Source organism: Nicotiana tomentosiformis, chromosome 9, assembly GCF_000390325.3.
Source record: "Nicotiana tomentosiformis chromosome 9, ASM39032v3, whole genome shotgun sequence".
Taxonomy (NCBI): Eukaryota; Viridiplantae; Streptophyta; class Magnoliopsida; order Solanales; family Solanaceae; genus Nicotiana; species Nicotiana tomentosiformis.
In genome coordinates, this window is record NC_090820.1 from 32,839,111 (window position 1) to 32,864,908 (window position 25,798).

The 25,798-nt window shown below is 36.0% G+C and overlaps 1 protein-coding gene and 1 non-coding gene across 2 annotated transcripts; both read left to right on the forward strand.

Moving 5' to 3' along the window:
- Positions 1–12,526: 12,526 nt before the first annotated feature.
- On the forward strand, positions 12,527–23,981 carry LOC104119313 (probable serine/threonine-protein phosphatase 2A regulatory subunit B'' subunit TON2). Its single transcript, XM_009630784.4, has 12 exons — positions 12,527–12,946; positions 15,997–16,088; positions 16,189–16,251; positions 16,524–16,622; positions 17,359–17,517; positions 18,665–18,736; positions 18,873–19,005; positions 19,227–19,291; positions 20,388–20,463; positions 21,267–21,368; positions 22,520–22,712; positions 23,453–23,981. The coding sequence occupies exons 1-12, from the start codon at positions 12,802–12,804 to the stop codon at positions 23,691–23,693; spliced, it is 1,440 nt and encodes a 479-aa protein (XP_009629079.1). The 5' UTR covers positions 12,527–12,801; the 3' UTR covers positions 23,694–23,981.
- LOC117273211 (small nucleolar RNA snoR104) lies at positions 22,842–22,959 on the forward strand. The gene has a single exon (XR_004503175.1). It is a non-coding gene; the product is annotated as a small nucleolar RNA snoR104 (small nucleolar RNA).
- Positions 23,982–25,798: the final 1,817 nt, after the last annotated feature.

Consider the following 25,798-nt stretch of genomic DNA (forward strand, 5'->3'; position numbering starts at 1 on the left):
ACTTTTAATAAGTTTGTTGCGGCGTGCAACCCAATCCTCCAATATATTCATTTCAATCAATTCTGTTGCGGCGTGCAACCTGCTCCTCCAGTATATTCATTTATCAATTCTTATAGAAGGAATTTTCCCAATAAATGCAATAATTAATATGAAATTATAAGACAAAAGCACACAATAATTATGATTTAATCATGAAACAAACAATGTCAAATAGCAAATTATTATAGAAATCAGGAAAAAATAGGCAGTTTAATATTTAATATGCTAAATGTCAAATAACAATTAAGACACATAATTCAAGTAGCATGGAATAATTAATGCGGGAATTCAAGAATTAATATTTGGCAAAGAATATGAGAGAAATAATTATTATAATAATTAATTCATGATTTTCAAGTAATTATGCAAACAATTAATTTGACGAGGTATAGACACTCGTCACCTCGCCTATACTTCGTTCACATGCATTTCACATAACAAATAATTTAAGGGTTCTATTCTCTCAAGTCAAGGTTAACCACGACACTTACCTCGCTTTGCAAATTTCAATCAATTACTCAACCACAGCTTTTCCTTTTAAATTTGTCTCCAAAAGTTTCAAATCTATTCACAAACAATTCGATATATTCAATATGAATAATAGGAATTAATTCCATATGAATTTATTAATTTTTCGGATAAAAATCCGAAATTCATTAAAATATTTGACAGTGGGACCCACATCTCAAATATTGAAAAAACTTATGAAATTCGAACACCCGTTCCGATACGAGTCCAACCACATAAAATTTATCAAATTCCGATGTCAAATGGACCTTCAAATCTTAAATTTTCGTTTTTGGAAGATTTTATAAAAATTCCAATTTCTTTCATCTAAATCCGAAATAAATGATGAATATAGACTTAGATTTATGAAATACAATCATTATATGATAAAGAACACTTACCCAGTTCGAAATCGTGAAAAACTCCTTTGAAATCGCCCCTAAGCCGAGTTCTAATTGAGGGTTTGTGAAAAATGGGAAAAATCCCGTTTTGGTTCTGTTTTAAGTCACAGGCATCAGGCCTTCTTCGCGTTCGCGAAGGGCCTGTCGCATTCGCGATGAGTAGCAGTCTGTGGCTTTCGTGTTCGCGAGTCCTCCTTCGTATTCGTGAAGGCTTTTCCCCCCTGATCTTCGCGTTCGCGAGGCATTGCTCGCGTTCGCGATGAAGGAATGATCAACCCTCCCCCAGGTGTGCCTAACACTACGCGTTCGCGAGGAGCTGGTCGCATTCGCGAAGGGTAACGCCCTCATCGCTTCGCATTCGCGACAAAGCCTTCGCGTTCGCGAAGAAGAAAACTTCAGCTGCCCATTCACTCTTCGCGTTCGCGAAAGTACCTTCGCGAACGTGAAGAAGGATATGCCAGAACACCTGCTGCAGCAAAATATCAGATTTTCAAAGTCTAAAACATCTTGTGGCTCCGAAACTCACCCGAGCCCTCAGGGCTCCAAATCAAATATGCACACAAGTCTAAAAATATCATACGAACTTGCTCGCGCGATCAAATCGCCAAAATAACACCTAGAACTACGAATCGGGCGCCAAATCAAAGGAAATTTTCAAGAAAACTTTAAATCTTATATTTTTACAACTAGACATCCGAATCACGTCAAATCAACTCCGATTCTTACCACATTTGGCAGACAAGTTATAAATATTATAGTGGACCTATACCGGGCTCCGAAATCAAAATACGGACCCGAGATCAATAAATCCAATATTAGTAATTTTTTTAAAATCATTAAGCTTTCAAGCTTTTAATTTTTTTATCAAAATTCTATATCTCAGGCTAGGGATCTCGGAATTCGATTCCGGGCATACGCCCAAGTCCTAAATTATGATACGGACCTATCAAAATTGTCAAAATACTGATCCGGGTCCGTTTGCTCAAAATGTTGACCAAAGTCAACTCAATTGAATTTTAAAGCTATATTTCACATTTTAATCCGTTTTTCATATAAAAACTTTCCGGAAAATTGTACAGACTGCGTACGCAAGTCGAGAAATAATACATAATACTTTTTGAGATTTTAGAACATAGAATTACTTATTAAATTTAAAGATGATATTTTAGGCCATCACAATCATACTTATGTGATAAATTAAGCTAATGTGGCAATATTGAGTGTAAATCACGAAATAAATATCACATAAATTGATACGAACAATCGATTATACTCATAATCGAGTCAAATCAACTTGATAGCCGAAATAAATCAGAAGCAGTTTAAATGCTATGAAAATATGCAAAAACATAAAATAAAACCAAAAAATTAAGAAGCCGATAAAAGTGGTGTTATATTTGGTACAGTTTCGTTTATGTATTAAATAAATTGAATAAGTTGAATTGATTCAATTTTAAGTAAAAATAGAGTTAAATAGAATCATGAACTCCCTTCCCCTCCCAATTCTTACAAATGGCCAAATACATGTGTAGCCCCTTAAACTTGTTCGATTTTTTTATTTAGGCACTTAAACTAAGTCTCATTCTTATTGATTGCCTAAACTCAAATCACATTGTACCAGTTAGACACGTTTTATTGGCATGGCACAATGTGTGGAAAGAAATCACCCTGCCACCGCCTCCGCTTTCCACCACCATTCACCTATTCTTTCTCACTCCTCGCCACCTTTCCCTCTTCCCCATCTATTAGCTCAAAAAAATGAAAAGAATTTTGGGCCACAAATAACACCATTTTTGCAATTCGCCGTCTTTCATTCATCATCTCCTTTTTTGAGTTTTACTGTTTTGCTGGTTTCAGAAACTCCATAAAACTGAGAATTTTTCAGAATTATTATTGCTCTCAAACACATACGCAAGTATACGTGGTCGTACAAAGAATATAGGATTGTAAGTCTAGATATCGTACCCATTTGAACTTGTGATTAGTAACTATTTATTAAATTAAACTAAAATAATTAATCTATTCAAGCGATTTTCTATAGTATGAATATTTAACTAAAACTAATCTAGAGTACCAAACTAAGAGATTAAAGGAAATAAGTAGGCAATATTCTCGATACTCAGGTTCAAGATCTCGCTCTACTCAATCTTATATGCAATCAAGAATTCTCTCTCCCGATGTTCAATCCTAGATTCGTAGATAGTATTCAATTGGTGATCAAGCAATCAAATAATTAAGCGCAAGATTTAATAAATAAACCAATATGACAAAATAATACGAATAATTTAAGCTTCAAATTACAATGTTCATGTAGCACCCAAAACTCTGGAACTAATAAACTATGAGATTAAAGGAAGATAAGATAAAAAAAACTGAGAATCCTTGCTCCCGAGTGTTCCGTGCGTGTATTTTCCTCTCCAAGTGGTGTCTCCTCCTCCAAAATAGGTTTAGACTTGCTTTTGTACGAGTTGGGGGCATCTTGGGTCGAAATAATCTTGTCCCGGACGAAGTAGGATATTTTCCATCACCTAGCGCCCAGGGTAGCATGGGGCACTAGCCTTGGCGATAGGATTTTTGAGGTTCTGGAAACTGGGCCACAGGTAGCGCCCCACGCTACCTGTGGTGCTACACTGTCCCAATTTTTTATTTTGTTCTCTTTTTGCTTCAACTCGTGCACTTTCGTCTCACATTACCTCTAGATGACTCCTACACATTAAAATACCATGAATTAACATAATTTATAACATTACACATCCGAATTTTATGAAACATAAGTAAAATGCAAGGCAATATGCATAAAAATATACATACTTTAAGCCGAATATCAACACCCCACACTTAGCTAGCGTTTGGCCATAGATTCCCAAATTTATTTTGAAAAATCTGATTTGGGTGAAGTTTGGTTTGAAGATGAAAGTGTGTTTAGACATAAGTTTTCAAAACATATTTCACCTTTTTTTTTTTTTTTTGAAAAAACATGAAGCATGACTTATACCCACAAGTTCTAAAAACTATCATAAATACTCAACAGTACCTTCATCAATAATATTTATTATCATTATCACAAACTATAGTCCCGAACATAAATAAATTTGGTACAAAATTATCATTTTTATAAAGAACTACATAATACACTATCATATGACCGAGAAGACGAAGCAACTTTATTATAAAATAATAAATAGTGGGCTCTTTTATAAAATATAAAAGTTTGGGATAATTTTAAAAAAAAATTAAAAATGTAATAGTAAAATTTTGGGCCAAAACCGGATCTTGAGCGGTTTTGGAATTTGAAAATTTGCCAAAATATGGATAAAATTTATGAACAAACATGTATTTGCCAAACAAATTTGGGAGAAATTTGGCAAAATCTATGGCCAAACAGGTCCTTAGACTCTTGCTCGCTCTCGAGCAATGGAACTCTCAACTACACACCAACACGTACATCTCAACTAGGGAAAAACAATTGATTTTTTTTTTCCAACATACACTCTACTCTTGACTATGATCGATACCGGAAATCAAGCACGCACATACAAATTTTAAATTCTTCCTGTTTTAAACATGCCCAATTGCAAACAATTCAATTCAATTAATTCAAACAACATATCTTTCACCACCCTACCTCAAGAGCTGACTCGTTACCACTAAGTACCCTCAACTCGCGCACTCACCCAGTAAGAGAAGTTTACAACATTACCAATCCTTCATGAGATTATGTGCCTCACCAACAAACAAAAGAGTGAATATAGAATATTCCACACATTCAAGTATGCCTTTGAACATAATTTAAGGACATCACACAATTTGAACAAAAACACCGCTAACTCTCACAAAGAATTCATGTGCATCCCATAGTCGTACCATAAGCTTGCCTGTAGTGTACATCTCTATTAATCTAAGCTAGCCAAATCTAGGATCAATTAGGAATTTAAGGTTATAATGTAGGTTAAAGGATGGGTATGATACATTTAGGAGTAATGACTGACCCTCCTAAGCACTTTAATACACTACACTAAAAAATCGAGAACATCTTCTTCTCAACCAATTCACTCGCCACAAACCATATACAACATAACCCCTTTTTCAATTAAGCATATCTATATTCCCACTAGCACGAATTAGTAAGGTTAGGAGGTGTGTGTTTTTCTATATTATTTGAACTATTTTTTTCTTTCTTGCAATTTTTTTCTTCTTTTTCTCTTTCTTTTTTTTCTTTTCTACACACCCTCCATACATTAAGGTTCATCGGCTAGTGACCTTTTTTCACAACTTTAGTGCACCTTAAGAGTCTTTCCATGGTTCCACTCGAAAGCTACTCTCCAATCTCTCACCTTACTTTTTTTAGCGACTAAATGCCTTAGGAGATAAGTATTCAACAATCTCAAATTAAGAACAAAATAGAGATACAACTTGTAATGTGGGTGCCAAAAAAAAGGACTATAAGCTCAAAGGGGCTAGCAACGAAAAATGTTATTTTTAAGTAACAGGCACATCTATGATCAAGCAAGAAATACCTACGTCGTCTCCTAGACTAGCACAACTTAATTATTTCATTTCGATTAACACACAGGGCAAGTTATAGAGTACACAGGATTAGCACAGAAAATTACAAATCCTCACACGCATTGCACATGACTCAATCTAGACGGTTCTGTTCAACTCTCAAGTCAAGCAAGCACATATAATTGAGAAATTTTAAGCAATATTGCACTATGTGACATACAAATCAAACAACTAAGAAAATGCATTACAGAGTAGGCAATTTATTTTATTCGGGCATCACAATTCAATCCAAATGTACGGGAAGACAGAACGCATGCCATAGCCTAATGTGCCAGCACCAAACACGTCAATAGGTACCTCATAGCAATTCAATTTCTTCCTAACCTACTCCTAAAAAAATAAAGTACCCAGTTCGAGCTACACCCTTGGAAAAGAACCGACACCCAAAGAAAAATCAAGGGATCCTACCTAACTATCCTAAAAAAAATCTTTTCAGTATTTTTTAATCACACTTTAATCCCTTAAGAAAATTGTCCAAAAGATCCATCGTCGGAAAAAGTCCGAGCTTTTTCTGATTTTTTTCTCTCAATTTTCGTTTTTATTTTATTTTATTTTTAATTATAAAAATCACTACACTAAGAAAGAATACTACAATTAAGCTAGGATAGCATAGAAAATCATCCAGACAATCTCCTCACCCCACACTTAATATTGTGCAATGTCCTCAATGCACAATATAAATAAAAAGTAGGTAAAAGAAATTCCATGGTAGGCCAAAGGGCGAAGCATTAGCAGTTCACGGTATACTCAGACTTCTTCCAGGTATGTTCCTTTGTGCGGGCACTCCACACTTAGTTCCAACCACCTGCTCGATTTTTCACACACATACGGCCTTTGACTCCATATTCCTACTCCTACAAAAATACAAAAATAACACTACCAAAAAAAATAACACAATAAAAAAATAAAAGTAAAAAGTAAAAATATAATTGGGTTGCCTCCCAACAAGCGCTTGATTTAACGGCGCGGCACGAAGCTACCACTTTTCCTTCCACGTTGAAGATATGAATTGCGCCCCCAATTTTGCATCAACTTTTATGTCACATTCCTGGGACGGTGGTTCAAATACAAAAGAACCAAGTAAATAATGTCGCATCTTGCACTTCTTGGCTTTTAAGTGAGGGGTGTCATTTTGACTCCTTGGCATCGCAAAATTCAGAATATATGCACTTTGTTCCTCATCCATTGACTCCTCCATATGCTCGAATGGATCAATTCTCGTGTCACCAACCAAACACAATGTTGAAAAGTGGTTAGAATGAGGTTTAATGCTCTCCAACTCTAAAATCGCTTCACTTTTAATATCCTCATTTTTGCACATTTCGTCAACCTTATCATCATCAACAAAATTTTGGTCGAATAGTTGGAATTCCTCTTTTTGCTCCACTAGTTGGCCAGTATCTATAACAAATACTTGTAGGGCATTAGACGCCTCAACCTTTTTATTCAATTGAGAATGCAAGTCATGGATATTTGAGCCAAATTGATCTATCTCTTGCCTAAGCTTAGTTTTTTCGTCTATCAACTGTGTTGCCATATTTGCAAGACCATCACGAAGAAACTCATGAAATTTTATTACTTGAGCTTGTTCCTCTAGCCAAGTTTGGCTCACTATATCTGCTTCTTCAACTTTTACCTCTTGTTGGAACTCACTCTCTTCGTCGAGTTGAGGTTCTTCTTGAAAAATAGCCATTAATTCCATTCTAGTATGCAGTACTTTGATTGCTAAGGCAGTCTTTTCATTTTTCTTAATTATTTGCCTTACAATGTCCATAATACGAGCATCGCATTCTATATCCTCCACTTCATTGCTCATATCAAACTCATAAACATTATTAGAAAAATTATAACAAGGGCTCAAAAAAGGGTAAAAAGAATTAGGACAACCATCTCAATGGTCACCTTGACAACCACACACATTATAGAAATTTCACTCATAAGATTGGGATTCATAATTTTTTCACAAGTGTAGTCCTCCACAATATGGACAAGGATCACTAAAATAAAAATAACCAATATTCGACCAATTCTCATTCCAAGATGCCATGTCAACAAAGATAATAAAATATTAAACTAAGCTAAAAAAAATGAGTAAACCAAAAGTAAAAATCTAATCTAGTGAAATAGTCAAATTCAAAGTCCCTAGCAACTGCGTAAAAAACTTGTTGCTCCCAAATGCACACGCAAGTATACGTGATCGTACAAGTAAAATAGGATTATAAGTCTAGATATCTTACCCACAGGGACTTGTGATTGGTAACTATTTACTAAATTAAACTAAAACAATTAATCTATTCAAGCGATTTTCTATAGTATGAATATTTAACTAAAACTAATCTAGAGTAACAAACTAAGAGATTAAAGGAAATAAATCGGCAATATTAGAGGCGAATTCAATGAGAGAAAATATTTTAGAGCTATGGGTTGGCTAAAAATCTCGCTGAATCTTTCGCTTAAATTGTATAATTAATTTATCTGGTTTATTGATTGACAGAGTTAATATTACTCATAGTATTCTCCCGAATTCCTACTCGCCTATTCAAACTAACCTAACTCCTATATTCCTATAGAATTAGGATTAACAAGAATGCATTAATAATTCCTGTATAATAACTAAGCAAGGCGATTAGGTATATCCCTATTCTAACCGCAAATCTGTTCCCGATACTCAAGTTCAAGATCTCGCTCTACTCAATCTTATATGCAATCAAGAATTTCCTCTCCCGAGTTCAATCCTAGATTTTTAGATAATATTCAATTGGTGATCAATCAATCAAATAATTAAGCATAAGATTGAATAAATAAACCAATATGATAAAATAATAAGAATAATTTAAGCTTCAAACTACAACGTTCATGTAGCACCCAAAACTCTAGAACTAATAAATTATGAGATTAAAGGAAGAGAAAATGAAGAAAAACCAAGAATCCTTGCTCCCAAGTATTTCGTGCGTGTATTTTCCTCTCCAAGTGTCGTCCCCCCTCCAAAATAGGTTTAAACTTATTTTTATACGAGTTGGGAGCGTCTTGGGTCGAAATAACCTTATCCTGGACGAAGTAGGATACTTTTCCGTCACTCAACGCCCGGGGTAGCGTAGGGCGCTAGCCCTGGCACTGGGATTTTTGAGGTTCTGGAAACTAGGGGTGGGCATCGGTCGGTTCAGTTCGATTATGAATATTATCGGTTTAGCATATCGGTTATCGATTTACAAATATGATAAATCGATAATCAAACCGATAAGATATTAGTTATCGGTTAATCGGTTATCGTTCATTATCGGTTCGGTTATCGGTTTACCCGATAAGATAACTCAATCTAGAGTTAAGCAAAAAAGAGAAGAGTAAAACAGTTTTAAAACTCGTTTCTGGCCACAACTAAAATAGTTTTATAAAACAGTTTTATATCAGTTCTAGACAGTGGACACAACTAATTATGCTATCTTCTGCTAGCTTTGACTTAATCTGACCCCTGTAATACAGTTGTTGTATCACATGTCTTACCAATTGTGCTAAAATAGTTTTATATCGACAACTAATATTCAACGTAATCAACACTGCATTGAACAAAGAATCTGCAACAAACATAATCAAACACTATATTGAACAAAGAATCTGGAACTAATATTCAACATAATGTTGCTGCTACAACTTTCTAGTTTCCAACACTACAAACATCAACATAATGTTGCTGCTAAGCCATAAAATTTGCAACTAATAGTTCAACACTACAAACAGTTGTCCAATTGTTTGAAAGAGTAGGGATGACATCGATAGAATCAAATACAACTAATAGTTCAAACACATTAATAATAATACAAAGTAGTAGCAATTTCACCTTAAGATTAACAAGTCCAAACATAGTACTAATAGTTCAAATTCAAGTTAAAAAGAAAAGAGCAATGTAATGCATGGTTATTCCAATGCAATCTGATGTGTGGCTATAATTTCATAGTTTCGTACATTATGTGCCTTGTATTTTACATGCTTTAATGATAAATTACACTTTATTTGTGCATAATGGAGTCTATTTTATGTGTAGGTGAATTGTAGATGAAAGTAGAGCAAAAGGGATACTTAAACGTTGAAAGTGTGCTCGAGAGCAGCGAAAAGAAGAGACCTAGCGAGGCCAGGCTGGACTAGGCTTTAGCCTGGCGATGCCAGCCTAAGGCCAGGCTAAACCAGGCTTTAGCCTAGCGAGGCCAGCCAAATTCCAAGCGTTAGGCTGGCGACGCCAGGCCTGAGGCCAAGCCCAATCCGAGTTTTGAAGACTTAATTCGTTCCGGGTTTGACTAGGACTCGGCCCACACGTTTAGGGTTTCTAATCAAATGTGTTACTACTGACTGCACACTGCAGTACCAGTAATTTCTTTTGATCGGTGAATGCACTACCAGTAAGGTTCTATTTTCATGACAAAATCTTAAAAAACGAATTAAAAGAATCTAGACATAAGGCAACTGAACAAAATACATATTGGTTTTATCCTACACCTACTTTCTCTGTGATTTTACAATTAATATTCTCAGAAGTTTTTTATTTTTAAAGCCGATTCTACGATTTCCTAGATAATGAAGTTTCATGTAGACAATGAAGATGAACCAACTAAAAACTTACACGAAGAATGAAGATGAAGCTGAAGAATGCGGCTAAGAAATGTAAACTGTGAAGCAATTGAAGAGTGAAGAGTCTTAACTTTGAAGAATGCGGCTGAGGCTGAGAAAGAATAGGAAAGAATGAAGCCCTAGCATATCTGCATATGTATATACTTAAGGGTAAAGTAGTAATTTCGTTAATCCTTATTGGGTTATCGGTTAACCCAATAACAGAATTGCCAAACCGAGGCCCAAACCGATAACCCAATAGTGAAAAAATTCTAAACGGTTACCGAACCGTTAACCCAATAACCCAATACCTATAACCTAATAAATAATTAACGGTTCGGGTTATCGGTTTTACCCGATATATGCCCAGCCCTACTGAAAACTGGGCCACATGTAGCGCCCCACGCTACCTGTGGCGCTACACTGTTCCAATTTTTTATTTTGTTTCCTTAGTACTTCAACTCGTGCACTTTCGTCCCACATTACCCCCGGATGACTCCTACACATTAAAATACCACGAATTAACACAATTTATAACATTACATATCCGAAATTTACGAAACATGAGTAAAATACGAGGCAATATGCATATAAATATACATATTTTAAGCCGAATATCAATTATGACTGTCCAACGATTTCTCTTCTTTCCCAAATTCACATTTACCATCAGAGCATTTCTCAAACCGTAAAAATCTCCATCACAGTTGGGAGAGACGGCGACGATGATACCGTCAACTGAAATTCTTCAATATCCTTATACCCAGCTATACATAAAACCCAACATTCAAGTCAATAAAAAATTAATTAGAGTTGTAGGGTTGCAGCAGAGAAGACGAAGATAAAATCGAAAAAGATGTTGATAAATATTAAATACCATACCTGATCCAAATAATTCTTGAAGAGTTGATATGGACCCATTTTTCTTCGTTTTACTATACTCTTTTAACTAATCAAAATCAAATTTAGAAAGTGACTTTATGTATTAAAATGGCATAGACATAGAAAAATAGACGAAAGGGAAAGGAAAGAAATGTTATGAAACAAGAAAGAATCTGTAGAGATCTCCACAAAATTTCTATTACCTCGATAATCGGCAAAAATTGTGTTGAATCATGGGATGACGCGTGTTTGGGGCATTAAATGCGGAGAGACATGCGTCTAATCAACCGTCAGAAGCTTTCAGAGGGATTTATAATAATTCCCACCAAAAAAGTGTTTCTACCAACTTTCCGGTAACACAAAGTTATGTCACCGGAAAGCAGATGGACTATCTGTATAGGGTGAAATATGATATGACATGTGGTCATCTAAAGGAAAGACACGTGAAACCCTAGACGGGGATGAGCGAAGATTAAACGCAGCTATTCCGCTTGTCACCGGAAGGGATAATGTTCTTAAAGGTGTATTAAATTCTCTGCGCCCGGTAGCATTTAATAAGGAATATTCTGTAGCATCAAGAGCGACGACCCGTTACAGAAAATTTAGCATTTATATTCACCGTTACATCTTCATCAATGACCCTCATAATTGACATTAAAAGATGGAACGATCCTAGGACCTCCTTCCATAGACATAGCTATAAATAGTTAGCCCAATTATAATTGTAGGGGACACGAATTTTCAGGCAAAACTTACACCACATTCTATATAAAGCTTAATACAATCTTACTTTTCCGCTTTTTAATCTCATCATTGATGTACCCGAAAATCTTGTTCCCGGAACTGCCATCTTTGCTGTTTCATCTACATTTTAAGGCTAAGTATTGTACATTTCTTCAATTATTGCATTATTTCAGGATCAAATTAGTTCACTTGTCTTGAAACCACATATAAATTCAACTGTACCGTTTTACGGGTAAACAATTGCTGTGTCCGAAAACTTTGTTCCCAAAACTGCCATCTCTGTTGTTTAATCTATATTTTAAGGCTAAGTATTATACATTTATTTAATTATTATATTATTTCAGGATCAAATTAGTTCACTTGTCTAGAAACAATGTATAAATTAAATTGTACCGTTTTACGAGTAAACAATATAATTTAACTTGTGTTCAAGTATCTAAATAAAACTTTTTATTTATTTATTTAAGAAGCTATACATGTATTTGGCCTTTACAAATTATAAAAGTGTTTAAATATTGGGAAGAGTACACGAGTTAGTAGCATGTGTGCTAAGCCAAAGTATAAAGAGGAAAAGACTATTTCCGCGAGCAAACAACAACAAATAAGTTGATCATTATTAACCAAAAGGTTTCGTGGGTATTCCAAAACTTTATTTTTTAATGTGAAACTTTTGAATTTAGATTTAATCTGACCCAATAAAATTATCGAAAATAAAAAAAAAATAAAAAAAATGAGTTGACGACAAGAAAATATAGGAGCATCAAAATATCCGAGGACTGTTTTTTCTTTTTTCTGGACTGAATTTCGAAACGTAAATTTATTATTCCTCTCTTTTGTTGTCTGGATTTTGTTCTTCTTCTGTATAGCGCCACGCTCCCTGTGGACTCATCCGATCGAGCTCCACAGAGTAACGAATCGACAGGCTTCTGGTTCACTACATTTCTAGGGTTTCCATAGTTTGAAACTCGTCAAATCAACACGCCATTTCTGAGAAATTTCTCCAGTTAAAAATAAAAATTGTCTGCTATTTGAATTGGTGGATTCGGCAGCTCAACCTCAAGCAATGTACAGTGGGTCAAGCGATGGCGAAGGTCCTGAGGCTTCGGCGCAGCAGCGAAAGATTCCTCCCGCTTCCTCTATGCTTTGGGTCCGAAACCTCCGTAGATACATCGGATCCGGCGCCGGCCTCGGCTCCGAAGCCCTGATGGGTCAGTCACTCTCTCTTCACGCATTTGAGTTTCCGTTTGCATGGTTTCATTTGGTTTTATTACAACTTGTTTATGCATTTTCCTTTTTTTTACTCTCTCCCCCCCCCCCCCCCCCCCCCCCCAAACACACACACACACACATAGTTTTACTTTACAATGCTTTTTGTGAGGTTAATTCATGACGTCAACAACAAACCCGGTATAATCCCACAAGCGTATAATGATTTAATTTCTAAGATGATTTGAGGAGTCAGTCACAAGCTGAAATTGAATCTATTTGACCTAAAATTCAATCATTTACTATGCATGTTGATCTCAAAAGGGTAACTTATATATGTGATATTTTTTGTGCTAATTTTAGTTATGGGAATTCGTGTTGTTCACCTCCTATTAATGCTTGAAGGTAAATGATAGATGGAGGAGGATTAATTAAACCACAAGGGGACTTAGTGAGATCCTACTTTGTGGTCGGCTGGTTTTTTGATAGCTGTAGGAGATATTCAAAGTTGTGCGAGCTATCGTGGCATTAAACTCAAGAGTCATACAATGGAACTCTGGGAAAGAGCGATAGAGTGTAAATTTAGGAACACAACAGGAATAACATAGAACCAGTTTGGATTTATGCCTGGTGGATGAGTGGATCTACAACGGAGGTTGTATTCTTGCTAAGAAGTTTGATGAAAATTTATCGCGAAAGGAAGAAAGATGAAAGCATATGATACAGTACCACGAAAGGTCCTTTGGTGGGTGATGGATAAGAAAGAATTCACATTAAATATATAAATGTCATAAATGACATGTATGAAGGAGTTGTCACTAGTGTGAAAACAATAGTAGGAGATACAAAAGAGTTTCCCATAGCACACCAGCGTTCTGCATTGATCCCCTACTTATTTATCCTAGTTATGGATGAGCTAATCAACGCAATACGAGATGAGGTCCCATGGTGTATGCTATTTGTTGATGATATTGTGCTAATTGACGAAACTAACAAGGGTATCAACCACAAGCTTGAGCTATGGAGAAGCACCTTAGAGAGTAAGGGTTTTAAAATAAGTAAAAGTAAGGCTGGGTACCTGCAAGTATAGTCATCATGAGAAGAGTGGAGTTGAGGTGAGAGTAGATGGAATTGTGGTGCTAAACGACAAACGATTTAGATATCCAGGCTCGCTGATTCGAGAGAATGGAATGATAGATGAAGATGTTACTTATAGAATTAGAACCGGATGGTTGAAATGAAAAAGTGCTACTAGGGTATTATGTGATAGAAGAATGCCTACCAAAGTGAAAGGTAAGTTCTATAGAACAACTGTACGGCCAACTATATTATATGGTAGTAAATGTTGGGTTGCTAAAGTTTAACATATCCACAAGATGAGTGTTGTAGAAATACAAATGCTAAGATGGATTTGCGGTCACCCAAGATTAGATAAGATTAAAAATAACCGTATTCGCCAGAAGGTGCAAGCAACTAGCACACATTGAGGATAAGATAAGAGAAGGTCGCTTGAGATGGTTTGGTCATGTCCTGCATCGGCCTACAGATGTACCGGTCCATAGGTGTGAAACTATGGTGGGGGTCCTGGGGGAAGGTGTTAAAAGAGGACGGGGTAGACTTAAAATCACATGGAAGAAAGTGATCTCGAAAGATCTACAAATCTTTAGAATAAATGCAAACTTAGCTAAAGGTAGGGCACAATAGAAGAGGAAAATCCATATATGTGATAACTACTAATTGGGAATAGGTTTTAGACTTGGTAGAGAACTTCTATCAATATTATTATTATTACTGTTATTATTAATATTTATATATTATATATTTTTATTTCTTTTACTTGCCCTTTTATTTTATGTCGGTAATGACGATGATATGAGTTGAGGATAATGAAAGGAATGGAGATTCGTTTACCGACCCCAACTTGTTTGAGACTGAGGCCTAGTTGTTGTTTTAGATAAATAATGAGTAATATGATATCACAGATTCACAAGTAATTTGACGGTTTTCACTCATTTGTTTTATTTACGCACGCAACTACATTACAGCTCCTTGGAGTGCGGCTCTTTCCCGGACCCTGCGTGAATGCGGGATGCTTTGTGCACCGGGCTATTATTTTTTTACACATTAGAAAGCAGAAAAAATTATTGTAACGATGAGTTTCTCTCATATTATCATGCATTTCATGCCTTCAGAGCAAAGAACGCTCTGTGGTAGTGTACTTACTTTCTATTGATCAAAGGTCCATTCAAAGTTCAAGTGGGCGACTGTAATCAGTATGCACTTGTGTCCAATGGTTTCAAAGTGACTCCAAGTTTGTCGCTGCTTCAGGATGGTTTATTTTTATGTAACAATTTAGGTTCCATTTTCAGAGCTGGCATTTTTTCAGCCAATTTATTTGTTTAGTTTTTTCCTCTCCTATATTGGCTTTAGGTGTATTTTAGGTCCAATTTTTTTTTTCTTAAAACTAAAATTAAAATTAAAATAATAGATAAAATTGTAAAATAAATATTGAATTGCAAATAATGTGTGTCCAAATTCCCTTATAACTAAAAACAATTCTTAAAGTATGCATATGATTAAATTCAGTATTTTGCAATACATACTTTATAATAATGATATGAGATGTGCAACGCACGTTCAAAGACAACAACAACAACAATCCAGTATAATCCCATTAGTGGGGTCTGGGGAGGGTAGTGTGTACGCAGACCTTACCCCTACCCTGGGGTAGAGAGGCTGTTTCCGATAGGCCCTCGGCTCCCTCCCTCCCTCCAAGAACTCCCCACCTTGCTCTTGGGGTGACTCGAACTCACAACCTCTTGGTTGGAAGCGGAAGGTGCTCACCACTAGAGCAACCCACTAGTGGGATTATACTGGGTTGTTGTTGTTGTTGTTGTTGTTGTTGTTGTGTATATTCTGCTTCAAAACTTTCTTGTTATGATTTGGTTTGGTTTAACACTTCCCTTGATATGCAAATCTGTCGCTGTTCTGTAAATCATGAATCTATGTGCAGTATGCGTTATCTGACTATATCTTCATGTTTTCATTTCAGAGCTTGAAACAAAAAGAATCTTGCTAGATATTTTTAAGGACAAGCAACAAAAGAGTGCTGAAGCTGGCACTATTCCTAGCTTTTATAAGAAGGTATCACTTTGCATTCTTAGATGATAGTGTAACTCGCGATGTTTCTGCCTAATATCCTACTCTCATCCTTGATACTTCTGTCTTTTTTTCTCCTTTTTAGAAACCTGAAGAAGGATCTATTAGTCATAGGGTTCAGCGGCTGGCAAAATACCGATTTTTAAAGGTATTAATACCCTTTTCCTAGTTTGCATATGGTCACTGGTTGTAAAGCGTCAAGCATTGGGATCCAGTCTTCCAGTGCTCTTGGCCAAGGAGCTTTTCTCTGCTGTTGCTGAGGGGGTTTTGTTTTTCTTGTTGATGGCTATCATCATGTTGATATTGATGACTAGTATCTTAACCTATTTTTAGAAAACAGGGTCACTGGGATAGTTGATATTTTTATAGTTCATGTCTGTGAAAATGTATAGAGTTAATTAACTTCTTTTATTTGTTCAGAAACAATCTGACCTTTTGCTAAATGCTGATGATTTGGATGCTATGTGGGTCTGCCTAAGAGAGAACTGTGTGATCGATGATGCAACTGGTGCAGAAAAGGTTAGACAATAACTTTATTTTCCTGATTTCAAATTTTATAACCAGCACCAAGTCAGTTTTCGATTTTCCAGCTCAAAAAAAAAAAAAAAAAACCAGCGCCAAGTCAGATCCTCTTTGGGAGTCTCTCCTCTCTCAGAATCACCTACACATGGGTGCATCATTCAGAAAACTGTCAGCAGCATACTATTGGTTGAACTTAGAGTTTGAGACTATAATTCACAAGTGTTAGAATGGAAAAAGTTCGAGTCCTCACTGTTTCGATATTTTGGCCACATGGCTGTCATACTAAATCACACAATTAAAAAAAAAGGCTGTCATACCAAATCATTGTAGTTGCTTGAATCCTAACCTACTTCCCGTTACTTTGGTCAGCTAGTACTAAACCTGAATGTAGTGATGAAATAGGTATTAAGTGCTTATGGGTGGTATATCTCATTCTTCAGATGTTTGTTTTTTGCTCCTCATTGATGTGTTTGTCTGATTGCTTGACTATATCTTCAACTTCCTCAATTGCTTCTCATTTATGTCTTTTGCACTTACTTTGTGCTTTGTTCTTAGAGTAATTAACCATAGAGATCATTCTGAACCATCTGAGACAAACAGACAAAAACATTTCTTCATTTATTACTGTTGTTGTTATATTATTGTTACTATATATATATATATATATATATATTCTTTGTTTTCTTTCAACATCTGTAAGCATGCTGAGAAAGTGATTCTTTGTCTTGTTTAGATGAATTATGAAGACTTTTGCCACATTGCCTCTGTCTGTACAGAACAAATAGGGCCTAAATGTCGCCGCTTTTTCAGTCCTTCAAATTTCATGAAGTTTGAGAAAGATGAATCAGGGAGAATTGCCATTCTGCCGTTTTACCTTTATGTGATGCGCACAGTGAGTATTATCAACCTGTACCTGCAAAGTCCTTTTAGCTTTAATTTTCTTCCTCCACAATGTTTAAATACACTCAGATATACTTCCCTGTCCCTGGCATGGTGGAAGTATATTGAATCTGTTTGCGTTTTTATACACCGAAATTTGACTGTTTATTGGTTTATTCATAAGCTTTAAGGTTGTTCAATCTGCTTGCTTTGTATATCGAAATTCATATATTCAATGCATTGTTTGTACCCCTGATGAAACTCACTTCTTTTGTGAATAAAAAACATTGTACCAGTTAAGTAAACAACCTTTGATCCTAATTTGTTGGAATGATCAAATCACAATATGTGCGTGTATGTGTTTCTGTGTCTTTGTCTTGCGGTCTTCCTGATGGAAAAGAAGGAAAAATGTGAAGGGACTAAAGAAAGAGATAACGTAAATAAAATTACCTTATAAAAAAACACGATATGTGCGTGTATGTGTTTCTGTGTCTTTGTCTTGCGGTCTTCCTGAAGGAAAAGAAGGAAAATGTGATGGAACTAAAATAAAATAAAAAGAAGAAAAAACATAAATAAGATTCTGCTGGAGTAGTGAGTGTGAATTTTACCTTGTAGGATTGCACCCCTCTGAACCACATAAATCAACTCTATTTTATCTGAAAAAGAAAAAACCAGGGCACTGTGAATTGGCCGTCCTCCAATTCTATAGTTGAGTTAATACGTTATTTGCAGGTCTTGAGATATTGCTATTTGGACTTATTTTGAACAGGAGCTTCTGTTGAGGACGTAAAGTTTACTGAATAGTAAGGCATTCTGTCTCTGTAAGAATTTATACTGTACAAACAGTTGGAAGTTTTTTGTAGTTAAAAGAGATCCTGTGAAAACTACCTACCGGCAGGCTGGTTGGCCATGCTATTCTAACGAGGGTTCATCTTGCGAGATGTAAATTTCACTTAGATGTTGGTGACAGAAGTTGTAGTGTGGTCTTTCAATATTTTCAATTTTGGAAAAGTTGGTTATTTGATACTACTTGTTATTTCCTTGTTCCTCTGGAAGAGTTGACACATCTTCTCTCAAGAGCTGGCTAAAAATAAATTAGGAAGAGGTCTTAAGCTCTCTGTGTCAAATTTCTTACATTTCTTATATGATTTCTCTGCTAGGTTTCACTTACTCAAGCCCGAATTGACATGAGCGAGCTTGATGAAGACTCTGATGGCTTCCTTCAACCCCATGTATGGTTCTTCACTATTCTCAACTCCAATGCTTTACATTTATTTGTTTTTTGCCTTATACAGTTATTATCTTAGCAAGTAGCGCACACACTTGGACAAATTGAATTCACACATGCACTTTCTTTTTTGGGGCCAGGAAATGGAAGCCTATATACGGGGCTTGATTCCTAACCTAGCACAGCTTCGAGACATGCCAGCAGCTTTTGTGCAAATGTATTGCCGTATAGCTGCACACAAGTTTTTCTTCTTTTGTGATCCTCATAGACGAGGTTTGTGTTTTTAATGACTGTTTTCATATTACGAGCTTTTGTATATGGTACTCCTGCTGTTTTGTAATCCCGCAAATCAATAATTTCCCAAGCACAAATATTCTTGCTTTATATACCCAATCCATTAGATATTCTTTGCATTATCTTGAGCTGCTAGATAAACTCTTTTATACAATTGTTACTTGAATTTAGCTTGAAAAGTGCAATGTGGACCCCAACAGGTAAGGCATGCATAAAGAAGATTTTGCTTAGCAACTGTCTTCAGGAGTTGATGGAACTTCACCAGGTAACTTCTTCTTGTCGTGTACTACTACTTTATGCAAGTAAGCATGGTTTAAGAGCTACGGATAAATACTGCAGAAGTTCTCTCAAGTGTAAAGCAATCTACCTGTAATTTGTCCTTGTGACAGTTTTGATTGGGCTTTGTTCTCAATCCTTAAGAAATCCTCATAACCCTTCATTTTAATCAGCCTTGAACATTTAACTTCTTTCATGTAGCAACTCCATGAGCAAAATTTAAGGTGTGAATTCTTTACATCAAACTATCTGTCCTCACTTAGTCCACTTTCCGGTTGTTAGAAAGGCACCATAAAACGGAATTTGAGGGATGGGGATGAAGAAGGCTTTAGTATTCCAGATGCCATGTTTCAGCTTCAGTTGAGTAATTTAATTTGATTCACTGAGGAACACAATAAAGTGATGACAATTGTTGAGTTTGATGAACGTCTTAGAATGTAAAAAAGATGGAGAAACCTGACAGAATGGGAGATTCAAACCTGCATGTTGCTTTTTCTCTGCCTAACTAATTCAATTTAAGTCCAGAAATGCTTTCCAAATGAGCTATTGTCAGAATATCATTTAATAAGCTAACGAGACTTGGCGAAATACTGGAAAGCACTCTTATATCTCAAATTTGTTTCCTCAATTCCTGATACATATTGCAACCCTAGCATTTTGCTGATATTATTGCTTTAAGTGTGTGGGTTGACAAGTAGAAGTTATTTTATTCAGCTGTTCCCAGGACTTTTTTTGGTTCCTAGAACTTAAAACACATAAAAGTGAAGTGATGGTCCTCGGTTAGTATTTTGCACAATTTTATCAAAATTATTTGCATAATTTTGTTAAGAAACCAACTTTTACAAACTATCACCTAGATTCGAAGTAATAGTTTGTTTACACTCTACACTTAAAAAAAATCTGCTACTCCTTTGCGTGTACAAAGATGTTCACTAAACTATTTTGTTGCAAAGTTTTCACTGTATTCTGCAGGAGAAACATATAACTGTTTATAGTTCCTTATTTGTTCTAAAAGTAAGAATCTGCTTTTGCATCAGTTTAACTTTTACTTTGAGGATGATATGTTCACATTATTTTTGTGCTAGGAAACTGAAGAAGAAGTTACTGACACAGAACAAGCTGAAAACTGGTTTTCCCTAACTTCTGCACAGCGCATATGTGGTCAGTGCTCTGAATTTCTTAATTTTGAAGCAGATCCATGTCATGTTTTGTTTACTGCTTTCCTTCTACCCAGCTTCCATTGGAGCTGTCTTTCTTTTACATCGGGGATCTGGGAATGGGAGGGGGGAGACATTTAGAATCAAACCCACACGTATTATGTGGGAGACTCTTACCAGTACTACTAGTATGTTTTATGTTATAGTTCCAAAGGTTCCTGCCGCCTGGATCATATTGTCTGCTAGTTTAACCAGCTCTGATACAGTATTCCCCTTTGAATGAGTACAGTTCCACATAGTACGTGCTGTAAGTACAGAACTGTAAGGTATACAAGTAATTATCGTGGCCTCAAAATGTATGTTCTCTTAATTTCTTTTAAGTTGATAGGAAACAAAGGTTGTCAGTTTAGTGCTTCCAATTTTCTCAATACTTGGTCATGCTACAAGATTGGTTATAACTTTTATACATGGGCTGGTGGAGAATCAAGTATAAACGGCATTTAATGGAGAAAAAAAGGTAGTTATATGTCCAAATACTTGCTAATGTGGTTGTTGTGGGAATCACAGCATGGTATATCCCAATCCCCAGAATAGTTACGCTCACACATCTTTCCTATTATTCCCCTTTTTTCTCCTTATTCTTTTCCTCCCCCTCCTTTTTTTTCTTCTGATTCTCCTCCTCTTCCTCTCTTTCTCTGTGTGTGTGTGTGTGTGTGTGTGTGTTTCTCTTTTGTTTAATTTTGTTTTTCTGGGTATTCATTCTCTTCTGCCTTCCTTAAGATCAATATGCTTATATGAATTATGCAGACATGTTTCTTGCTCTTGATAAAGATATGAACGGAACATTGAGCAAGCAGGAGCTAAGGGAATATGCTGATGGTACACTAACAGATATCTTCATTGAAAGAGGTAAAACTGAGAGTCTGCTTATGTATCATTGATGTATCTTTCTTGAGGATCTATGGGATGTTTCAGTTGTGTGGTCTGCTGCAGCTGTGGTCTCTTTTCCTAACTATTTCTTTCACTTTCTGCAATTATTGCTTGAAATCCTATAGGAGTCACTCCCGTAGTTCACATTGAAACCTTGCTGTCTGAGATAGACACTTTGCATGTTCACCTACCTGTCACTAGACCTAGGAATCTGATGCTTTGAGATTTCTCTCCATTCTAAACTAGGTAGGGATTCAGCCATGTTTCTTCTTTTTGATACTGGGGGTCACCATGGGACATAGGCTCCAAGATGGGTGAGCTGTCTTACCAAGGGAGTTCCTTGCCAATTGCCACTGTCATGGTAATCCAATCTGGCACCATCTTCAAAGGGCAGTGGGCATAGGCTCCAGGATGGGTGAGCTGTCTCACCTAGGGAGATCCCTGCCAGTTGCTGCTGTCATGGTACTCCAATCTGGCACCACTATCAAGGGTTTTCTCACTGGATGTTGAGTCTATTTCTCCAATTTATTATCAATATTGCAAGACAGGATTAGCACTGGTCAAGCAGTTGATTATGTTCTCATATATCCTATAGGCACTAAGATTAATATGTAATCTAAACACTAACATTACCTCCATCATCAGTATAGTTGCCCACTTGATTGCTGCAATCTTTCCCTCCATAGGTCATGTTTACAGTATCTACAGCCCAGGCTCCAGAGAACAGCCCAACACCACTCTTTATCTTCTGGATATTAAAGGATTTTCGCCCTTTTTGGTATGGATTATCCTGAAGTTTTCCATTTACATGACCTAAAGTTATCCTGCCTGCTCCTCAAGGAAATAACACAAACATTTCAAACGAACTTCAGCCACATCATGTTACTTTTCCACCTTGTCTTGCTGCTTGTAACCTGATGCAGCGGACTACCAGAGAAAGCTCTTTCCCCCTTTCATCTAAACTCTCTTGTTATCTCATAAGGTTTTATCTCATACCAATGTGCATTTCCCATTTTTACAGTCAGAAGTCATCTGGGTGCTTTTATTTTTAAACCTCCTATAGCTTTTATATAGTCCTAGGATTGAATTCGTATTTATCGTGAACTTTTTTTGGTTTGTGTAATTGCTAGTTTTTGACGAGCACGTTCGGCGTGGAAAAATTGGAGGCGGCAATGCCCGTGAAATGGATTTTGAAAGCTTTCTTGACTTCGTACTAGCCCTGGAAAACAAGGATGCTCCAGAGGGTTTAACATATTTGTTCAGGTGTCTTGATCTCAATGGAAGGGGTTTCCTAACTACAGCTGATATTCACACGCTATTCAGGTAAAAGGAACATGTAGTTGTATTTTTGCTATGAGGAATTCTCCACCTGTCTAGTCAGTAGTACATAGTTGTTTCGTATTTGTTATTCCAAATTGAGAAAAGGAAAAATGAAATATGGAAGAGAAAGAAGGGATCACAGTTAAGTTTGAGATGTATCCCGATTCAATCTTCCTAAAAAGAGTTTCTGGGATTTCCTACTTGTGGTTCCTGAGATAGTGCTGCAAGTCTCAAATAACCAGATACATAAGCTCATTGAATTATCAGCCACTCAATAGACTGAAGTGTTTATTTGATTCTATACGCTACCACTACTATTTACCACTCCCCTGTACACCAAAAAGGATGCGGATAAGAGGACAAGAACTCATGAAAGTTTAGACGGTCTTAGGTTGACCATCTATGTGTAGAATCTCAACCTAGTTATTGAATTTCTTCCAGTGTCCAGATAAAGGCCTATTTGGTATGATGTAAAATGTTTTTCCTTAATGAAATTCTTTGTATTTGGTTGTCTAGAACTGAAAATTATGTTTCTGTAAATGGAAACATTCCCCACCTCCACTCTCCATTATATTATGTTGCACCAACTTTATGTCCGACGAAACACCAAAAATCATTTTACATCATCCCAAATAGGGCCAAGTATTTTATGTCTTACAATCAGATTTGTTCTTGTATCACTGAGTATTCCATTATAGTGGTCCATTTCTGATATGGAATGTTATTTGTATTAAAAAAAACAGAGATGTCCATCAAAAATGGATTGAAGGAGGGAACTATGAACTCTGCATCGAGGATGTAAGGGATGAAATATGGGATATGGTGAAGCCGGCTGATGCTTTGAGGATAACACTGGCTGATTTATTGTCATGCAAACAAGGTGGCACCGTTGCAAGCATGCTAATAGACGTGCGTGGTTTCTGGGCCCATGACAACAGGGAAAATCTTCTCCAGGAAGAGGAAGAACCCCAAGAAGAAGGATGAAGGATTCAAAGAGCGAATCATCTGTAATTGCACTAACATCGGATCCTAGTTTGCAGAATAGATTATTCTATGTAGAGAATTTGGCTTTTCTTTAGTTGTGTGAATGGGAAGTGGCTAACTATGCTGTCATTAGGTAGTCTGTCTTGGATGATGAAAAAACCTCCAAAAGTAAGTTTGAAATCTTGTGTAGCAAACAGATATTTGGATGTTGCTTGGTTCCGTGGGCATACCCCATAAAAATTGAGCATGTTTACTAGAAGTCTATTAATGAAAAGCTATGTCAGGAAAGCTGCTCTCTTGTATCATCTCTGCCTTTTGGTTCAAAACTTTGTCTGCATATATGTGGGCTGTGGCCAAGTATTTTCTGCTTTTCATGAACTTGTTGATTTTTATCAACGTGAAACTGATTTGCTGCTCGAAACTAAAGTCTAGAATTCAGGTAACTATGATTAATCTCTCTGAATCTGATTGAAGTCAAAAACCAAAGTGTGCAAGAGATATGCTAGTTTGTTGTTCAAGGAAGCAATGGGAAGACTTATTATCAGAAACAGAAAAAGAGAAGGAAAGGAAACACTAAGAAAAGCTTCACTGAGTACTTAGTTGAGTTTGATTCTAGTTCTTGTCTCATTTGATAAATTTCTTCTGTTTTTGCAAATTTTCATTCTACCTCATTCTCCAATTAAAATCTTTAGATCTTCTTTTCATATCTTCTTCGTCGAGTAGTTTTCTTTCTAACAAATTTATTTCCTTCATTTTTATCATTTGTGCATCAAAATAGAAGTTTCAGATTTGCCCTTTTCACTTCTCTTTCTCAAATAATTTCTTATAATAAAAACTTTAAGATTGAGGTGTAGTTCGTTGATTGAATGAGGCAGAGAAAAACCAAGATAAATATTAAAGTAATAAATGGGACTTAGGACCACTAGAGTTGGTAACCAATTACATTCGACTGCATATACATTATGGTTTTTTTATAAAGTACCTTCAGCTTTTAAAACAACTCATATTGGCTGAGAAGAACAATATGTATAACCAGAGACATATCCCTACTAGCTGCAAAAGACACTGACAGCAAATTGATAGCAACACCCTCTTTTGAGATTTTCAATTTTCCAACATTACTCTCCTCTTTAAGGCTACTTTCTTGACTAGAGACTTCTAACTTTTCTCCTCTTTATGGCTAGTTTTGGGGCCAATTGGTTTTGTACCCCTCTCCAAATTTATTTTCGTTTTTGCGTCATTTTCTTTTATTCAAATTGCTCAAATTAATGAAACTTGGGAATAATTGCACATGCTGTCGACATACTTAGGGACAGAGCTAGCATATAAGATATGAGTTCGGCTGAATTTAATAATTTTTTGTTTGGATCTTAACTCAAATATATGTTATAAAATATATACGATATATGTACAAATATTAAATTCCGAATTCAGTAACTCAAATAGTTAGTGGCATCCGAATTCTTGAACTTCAAATCCTCACTCCGCCTGTTCACTGTGTTTACATCCCACCTGTGGGCTTGATATTGTTGGAGGATTTCAACCAAGCAAGACTGTGTCTACTGTCTACCAATCCCTTTGTGTTGTACACTGTAGCTCCCTCCCTCTTCCTCCTAAAATAAAAGACAAAAACTCATAAGAATATAACAAAACTTATAAATGAGACAGAGCAAGACAAAAATGGACAGAGAATATTACAGCTCAAGAATCTTCCATACAAGTACCTCTACACCCTTCTAATCTCCAGCCTTTGGGGGTAAAAAAAGAAAAAAGAAAAAAGAAAAGGTAAATGCCAACAACTTAACAAGAGGTAAATATAGAGGCGACTTAAACTGATACTGTAAACATGACTTGGTATTCACTAAGCATGACTTGGTATTAGAGTCAGTCAAATTATAGTATTCTGTAACGTTGCACAAAACTTAAAATTTAATGTGCATTATGTTCCCCGGAACACTAGATTTAGGTCTAATATAAAAAAATAAACAATCAAGTCACCAGAAAATCAAGGATGTGTGATTTCACTAGACATGACTTGGTATTAGAGTCGTCAAATTACACTGATAGTGTAAATATTTCGTAACATTGTACAAAACTTAAATTCA

Coding starts and splice junctions, on each gene's coding strand:
- LOC104119313 (XM_009630784.4), top strand. CDS start 12,802: ATGTACAGTGGGTCAAGCGATGGCGAAGGTCCTGAGGCTTCGGCGCAG. Junction 16,252..16,523: donor CAAAATACCGATTTTTAAAG/GTATTAATACCC, acceptor TTATTTGTTCAG/AAACAATCTGACCTTTTGCT. Junction 21,369..22,519: donor AGATATCTTCATTGAAAGAG/GTAAAACTGAGA, acceptor TGTAATTGCTAG/TTTTTGACGAGCACGTTCGG.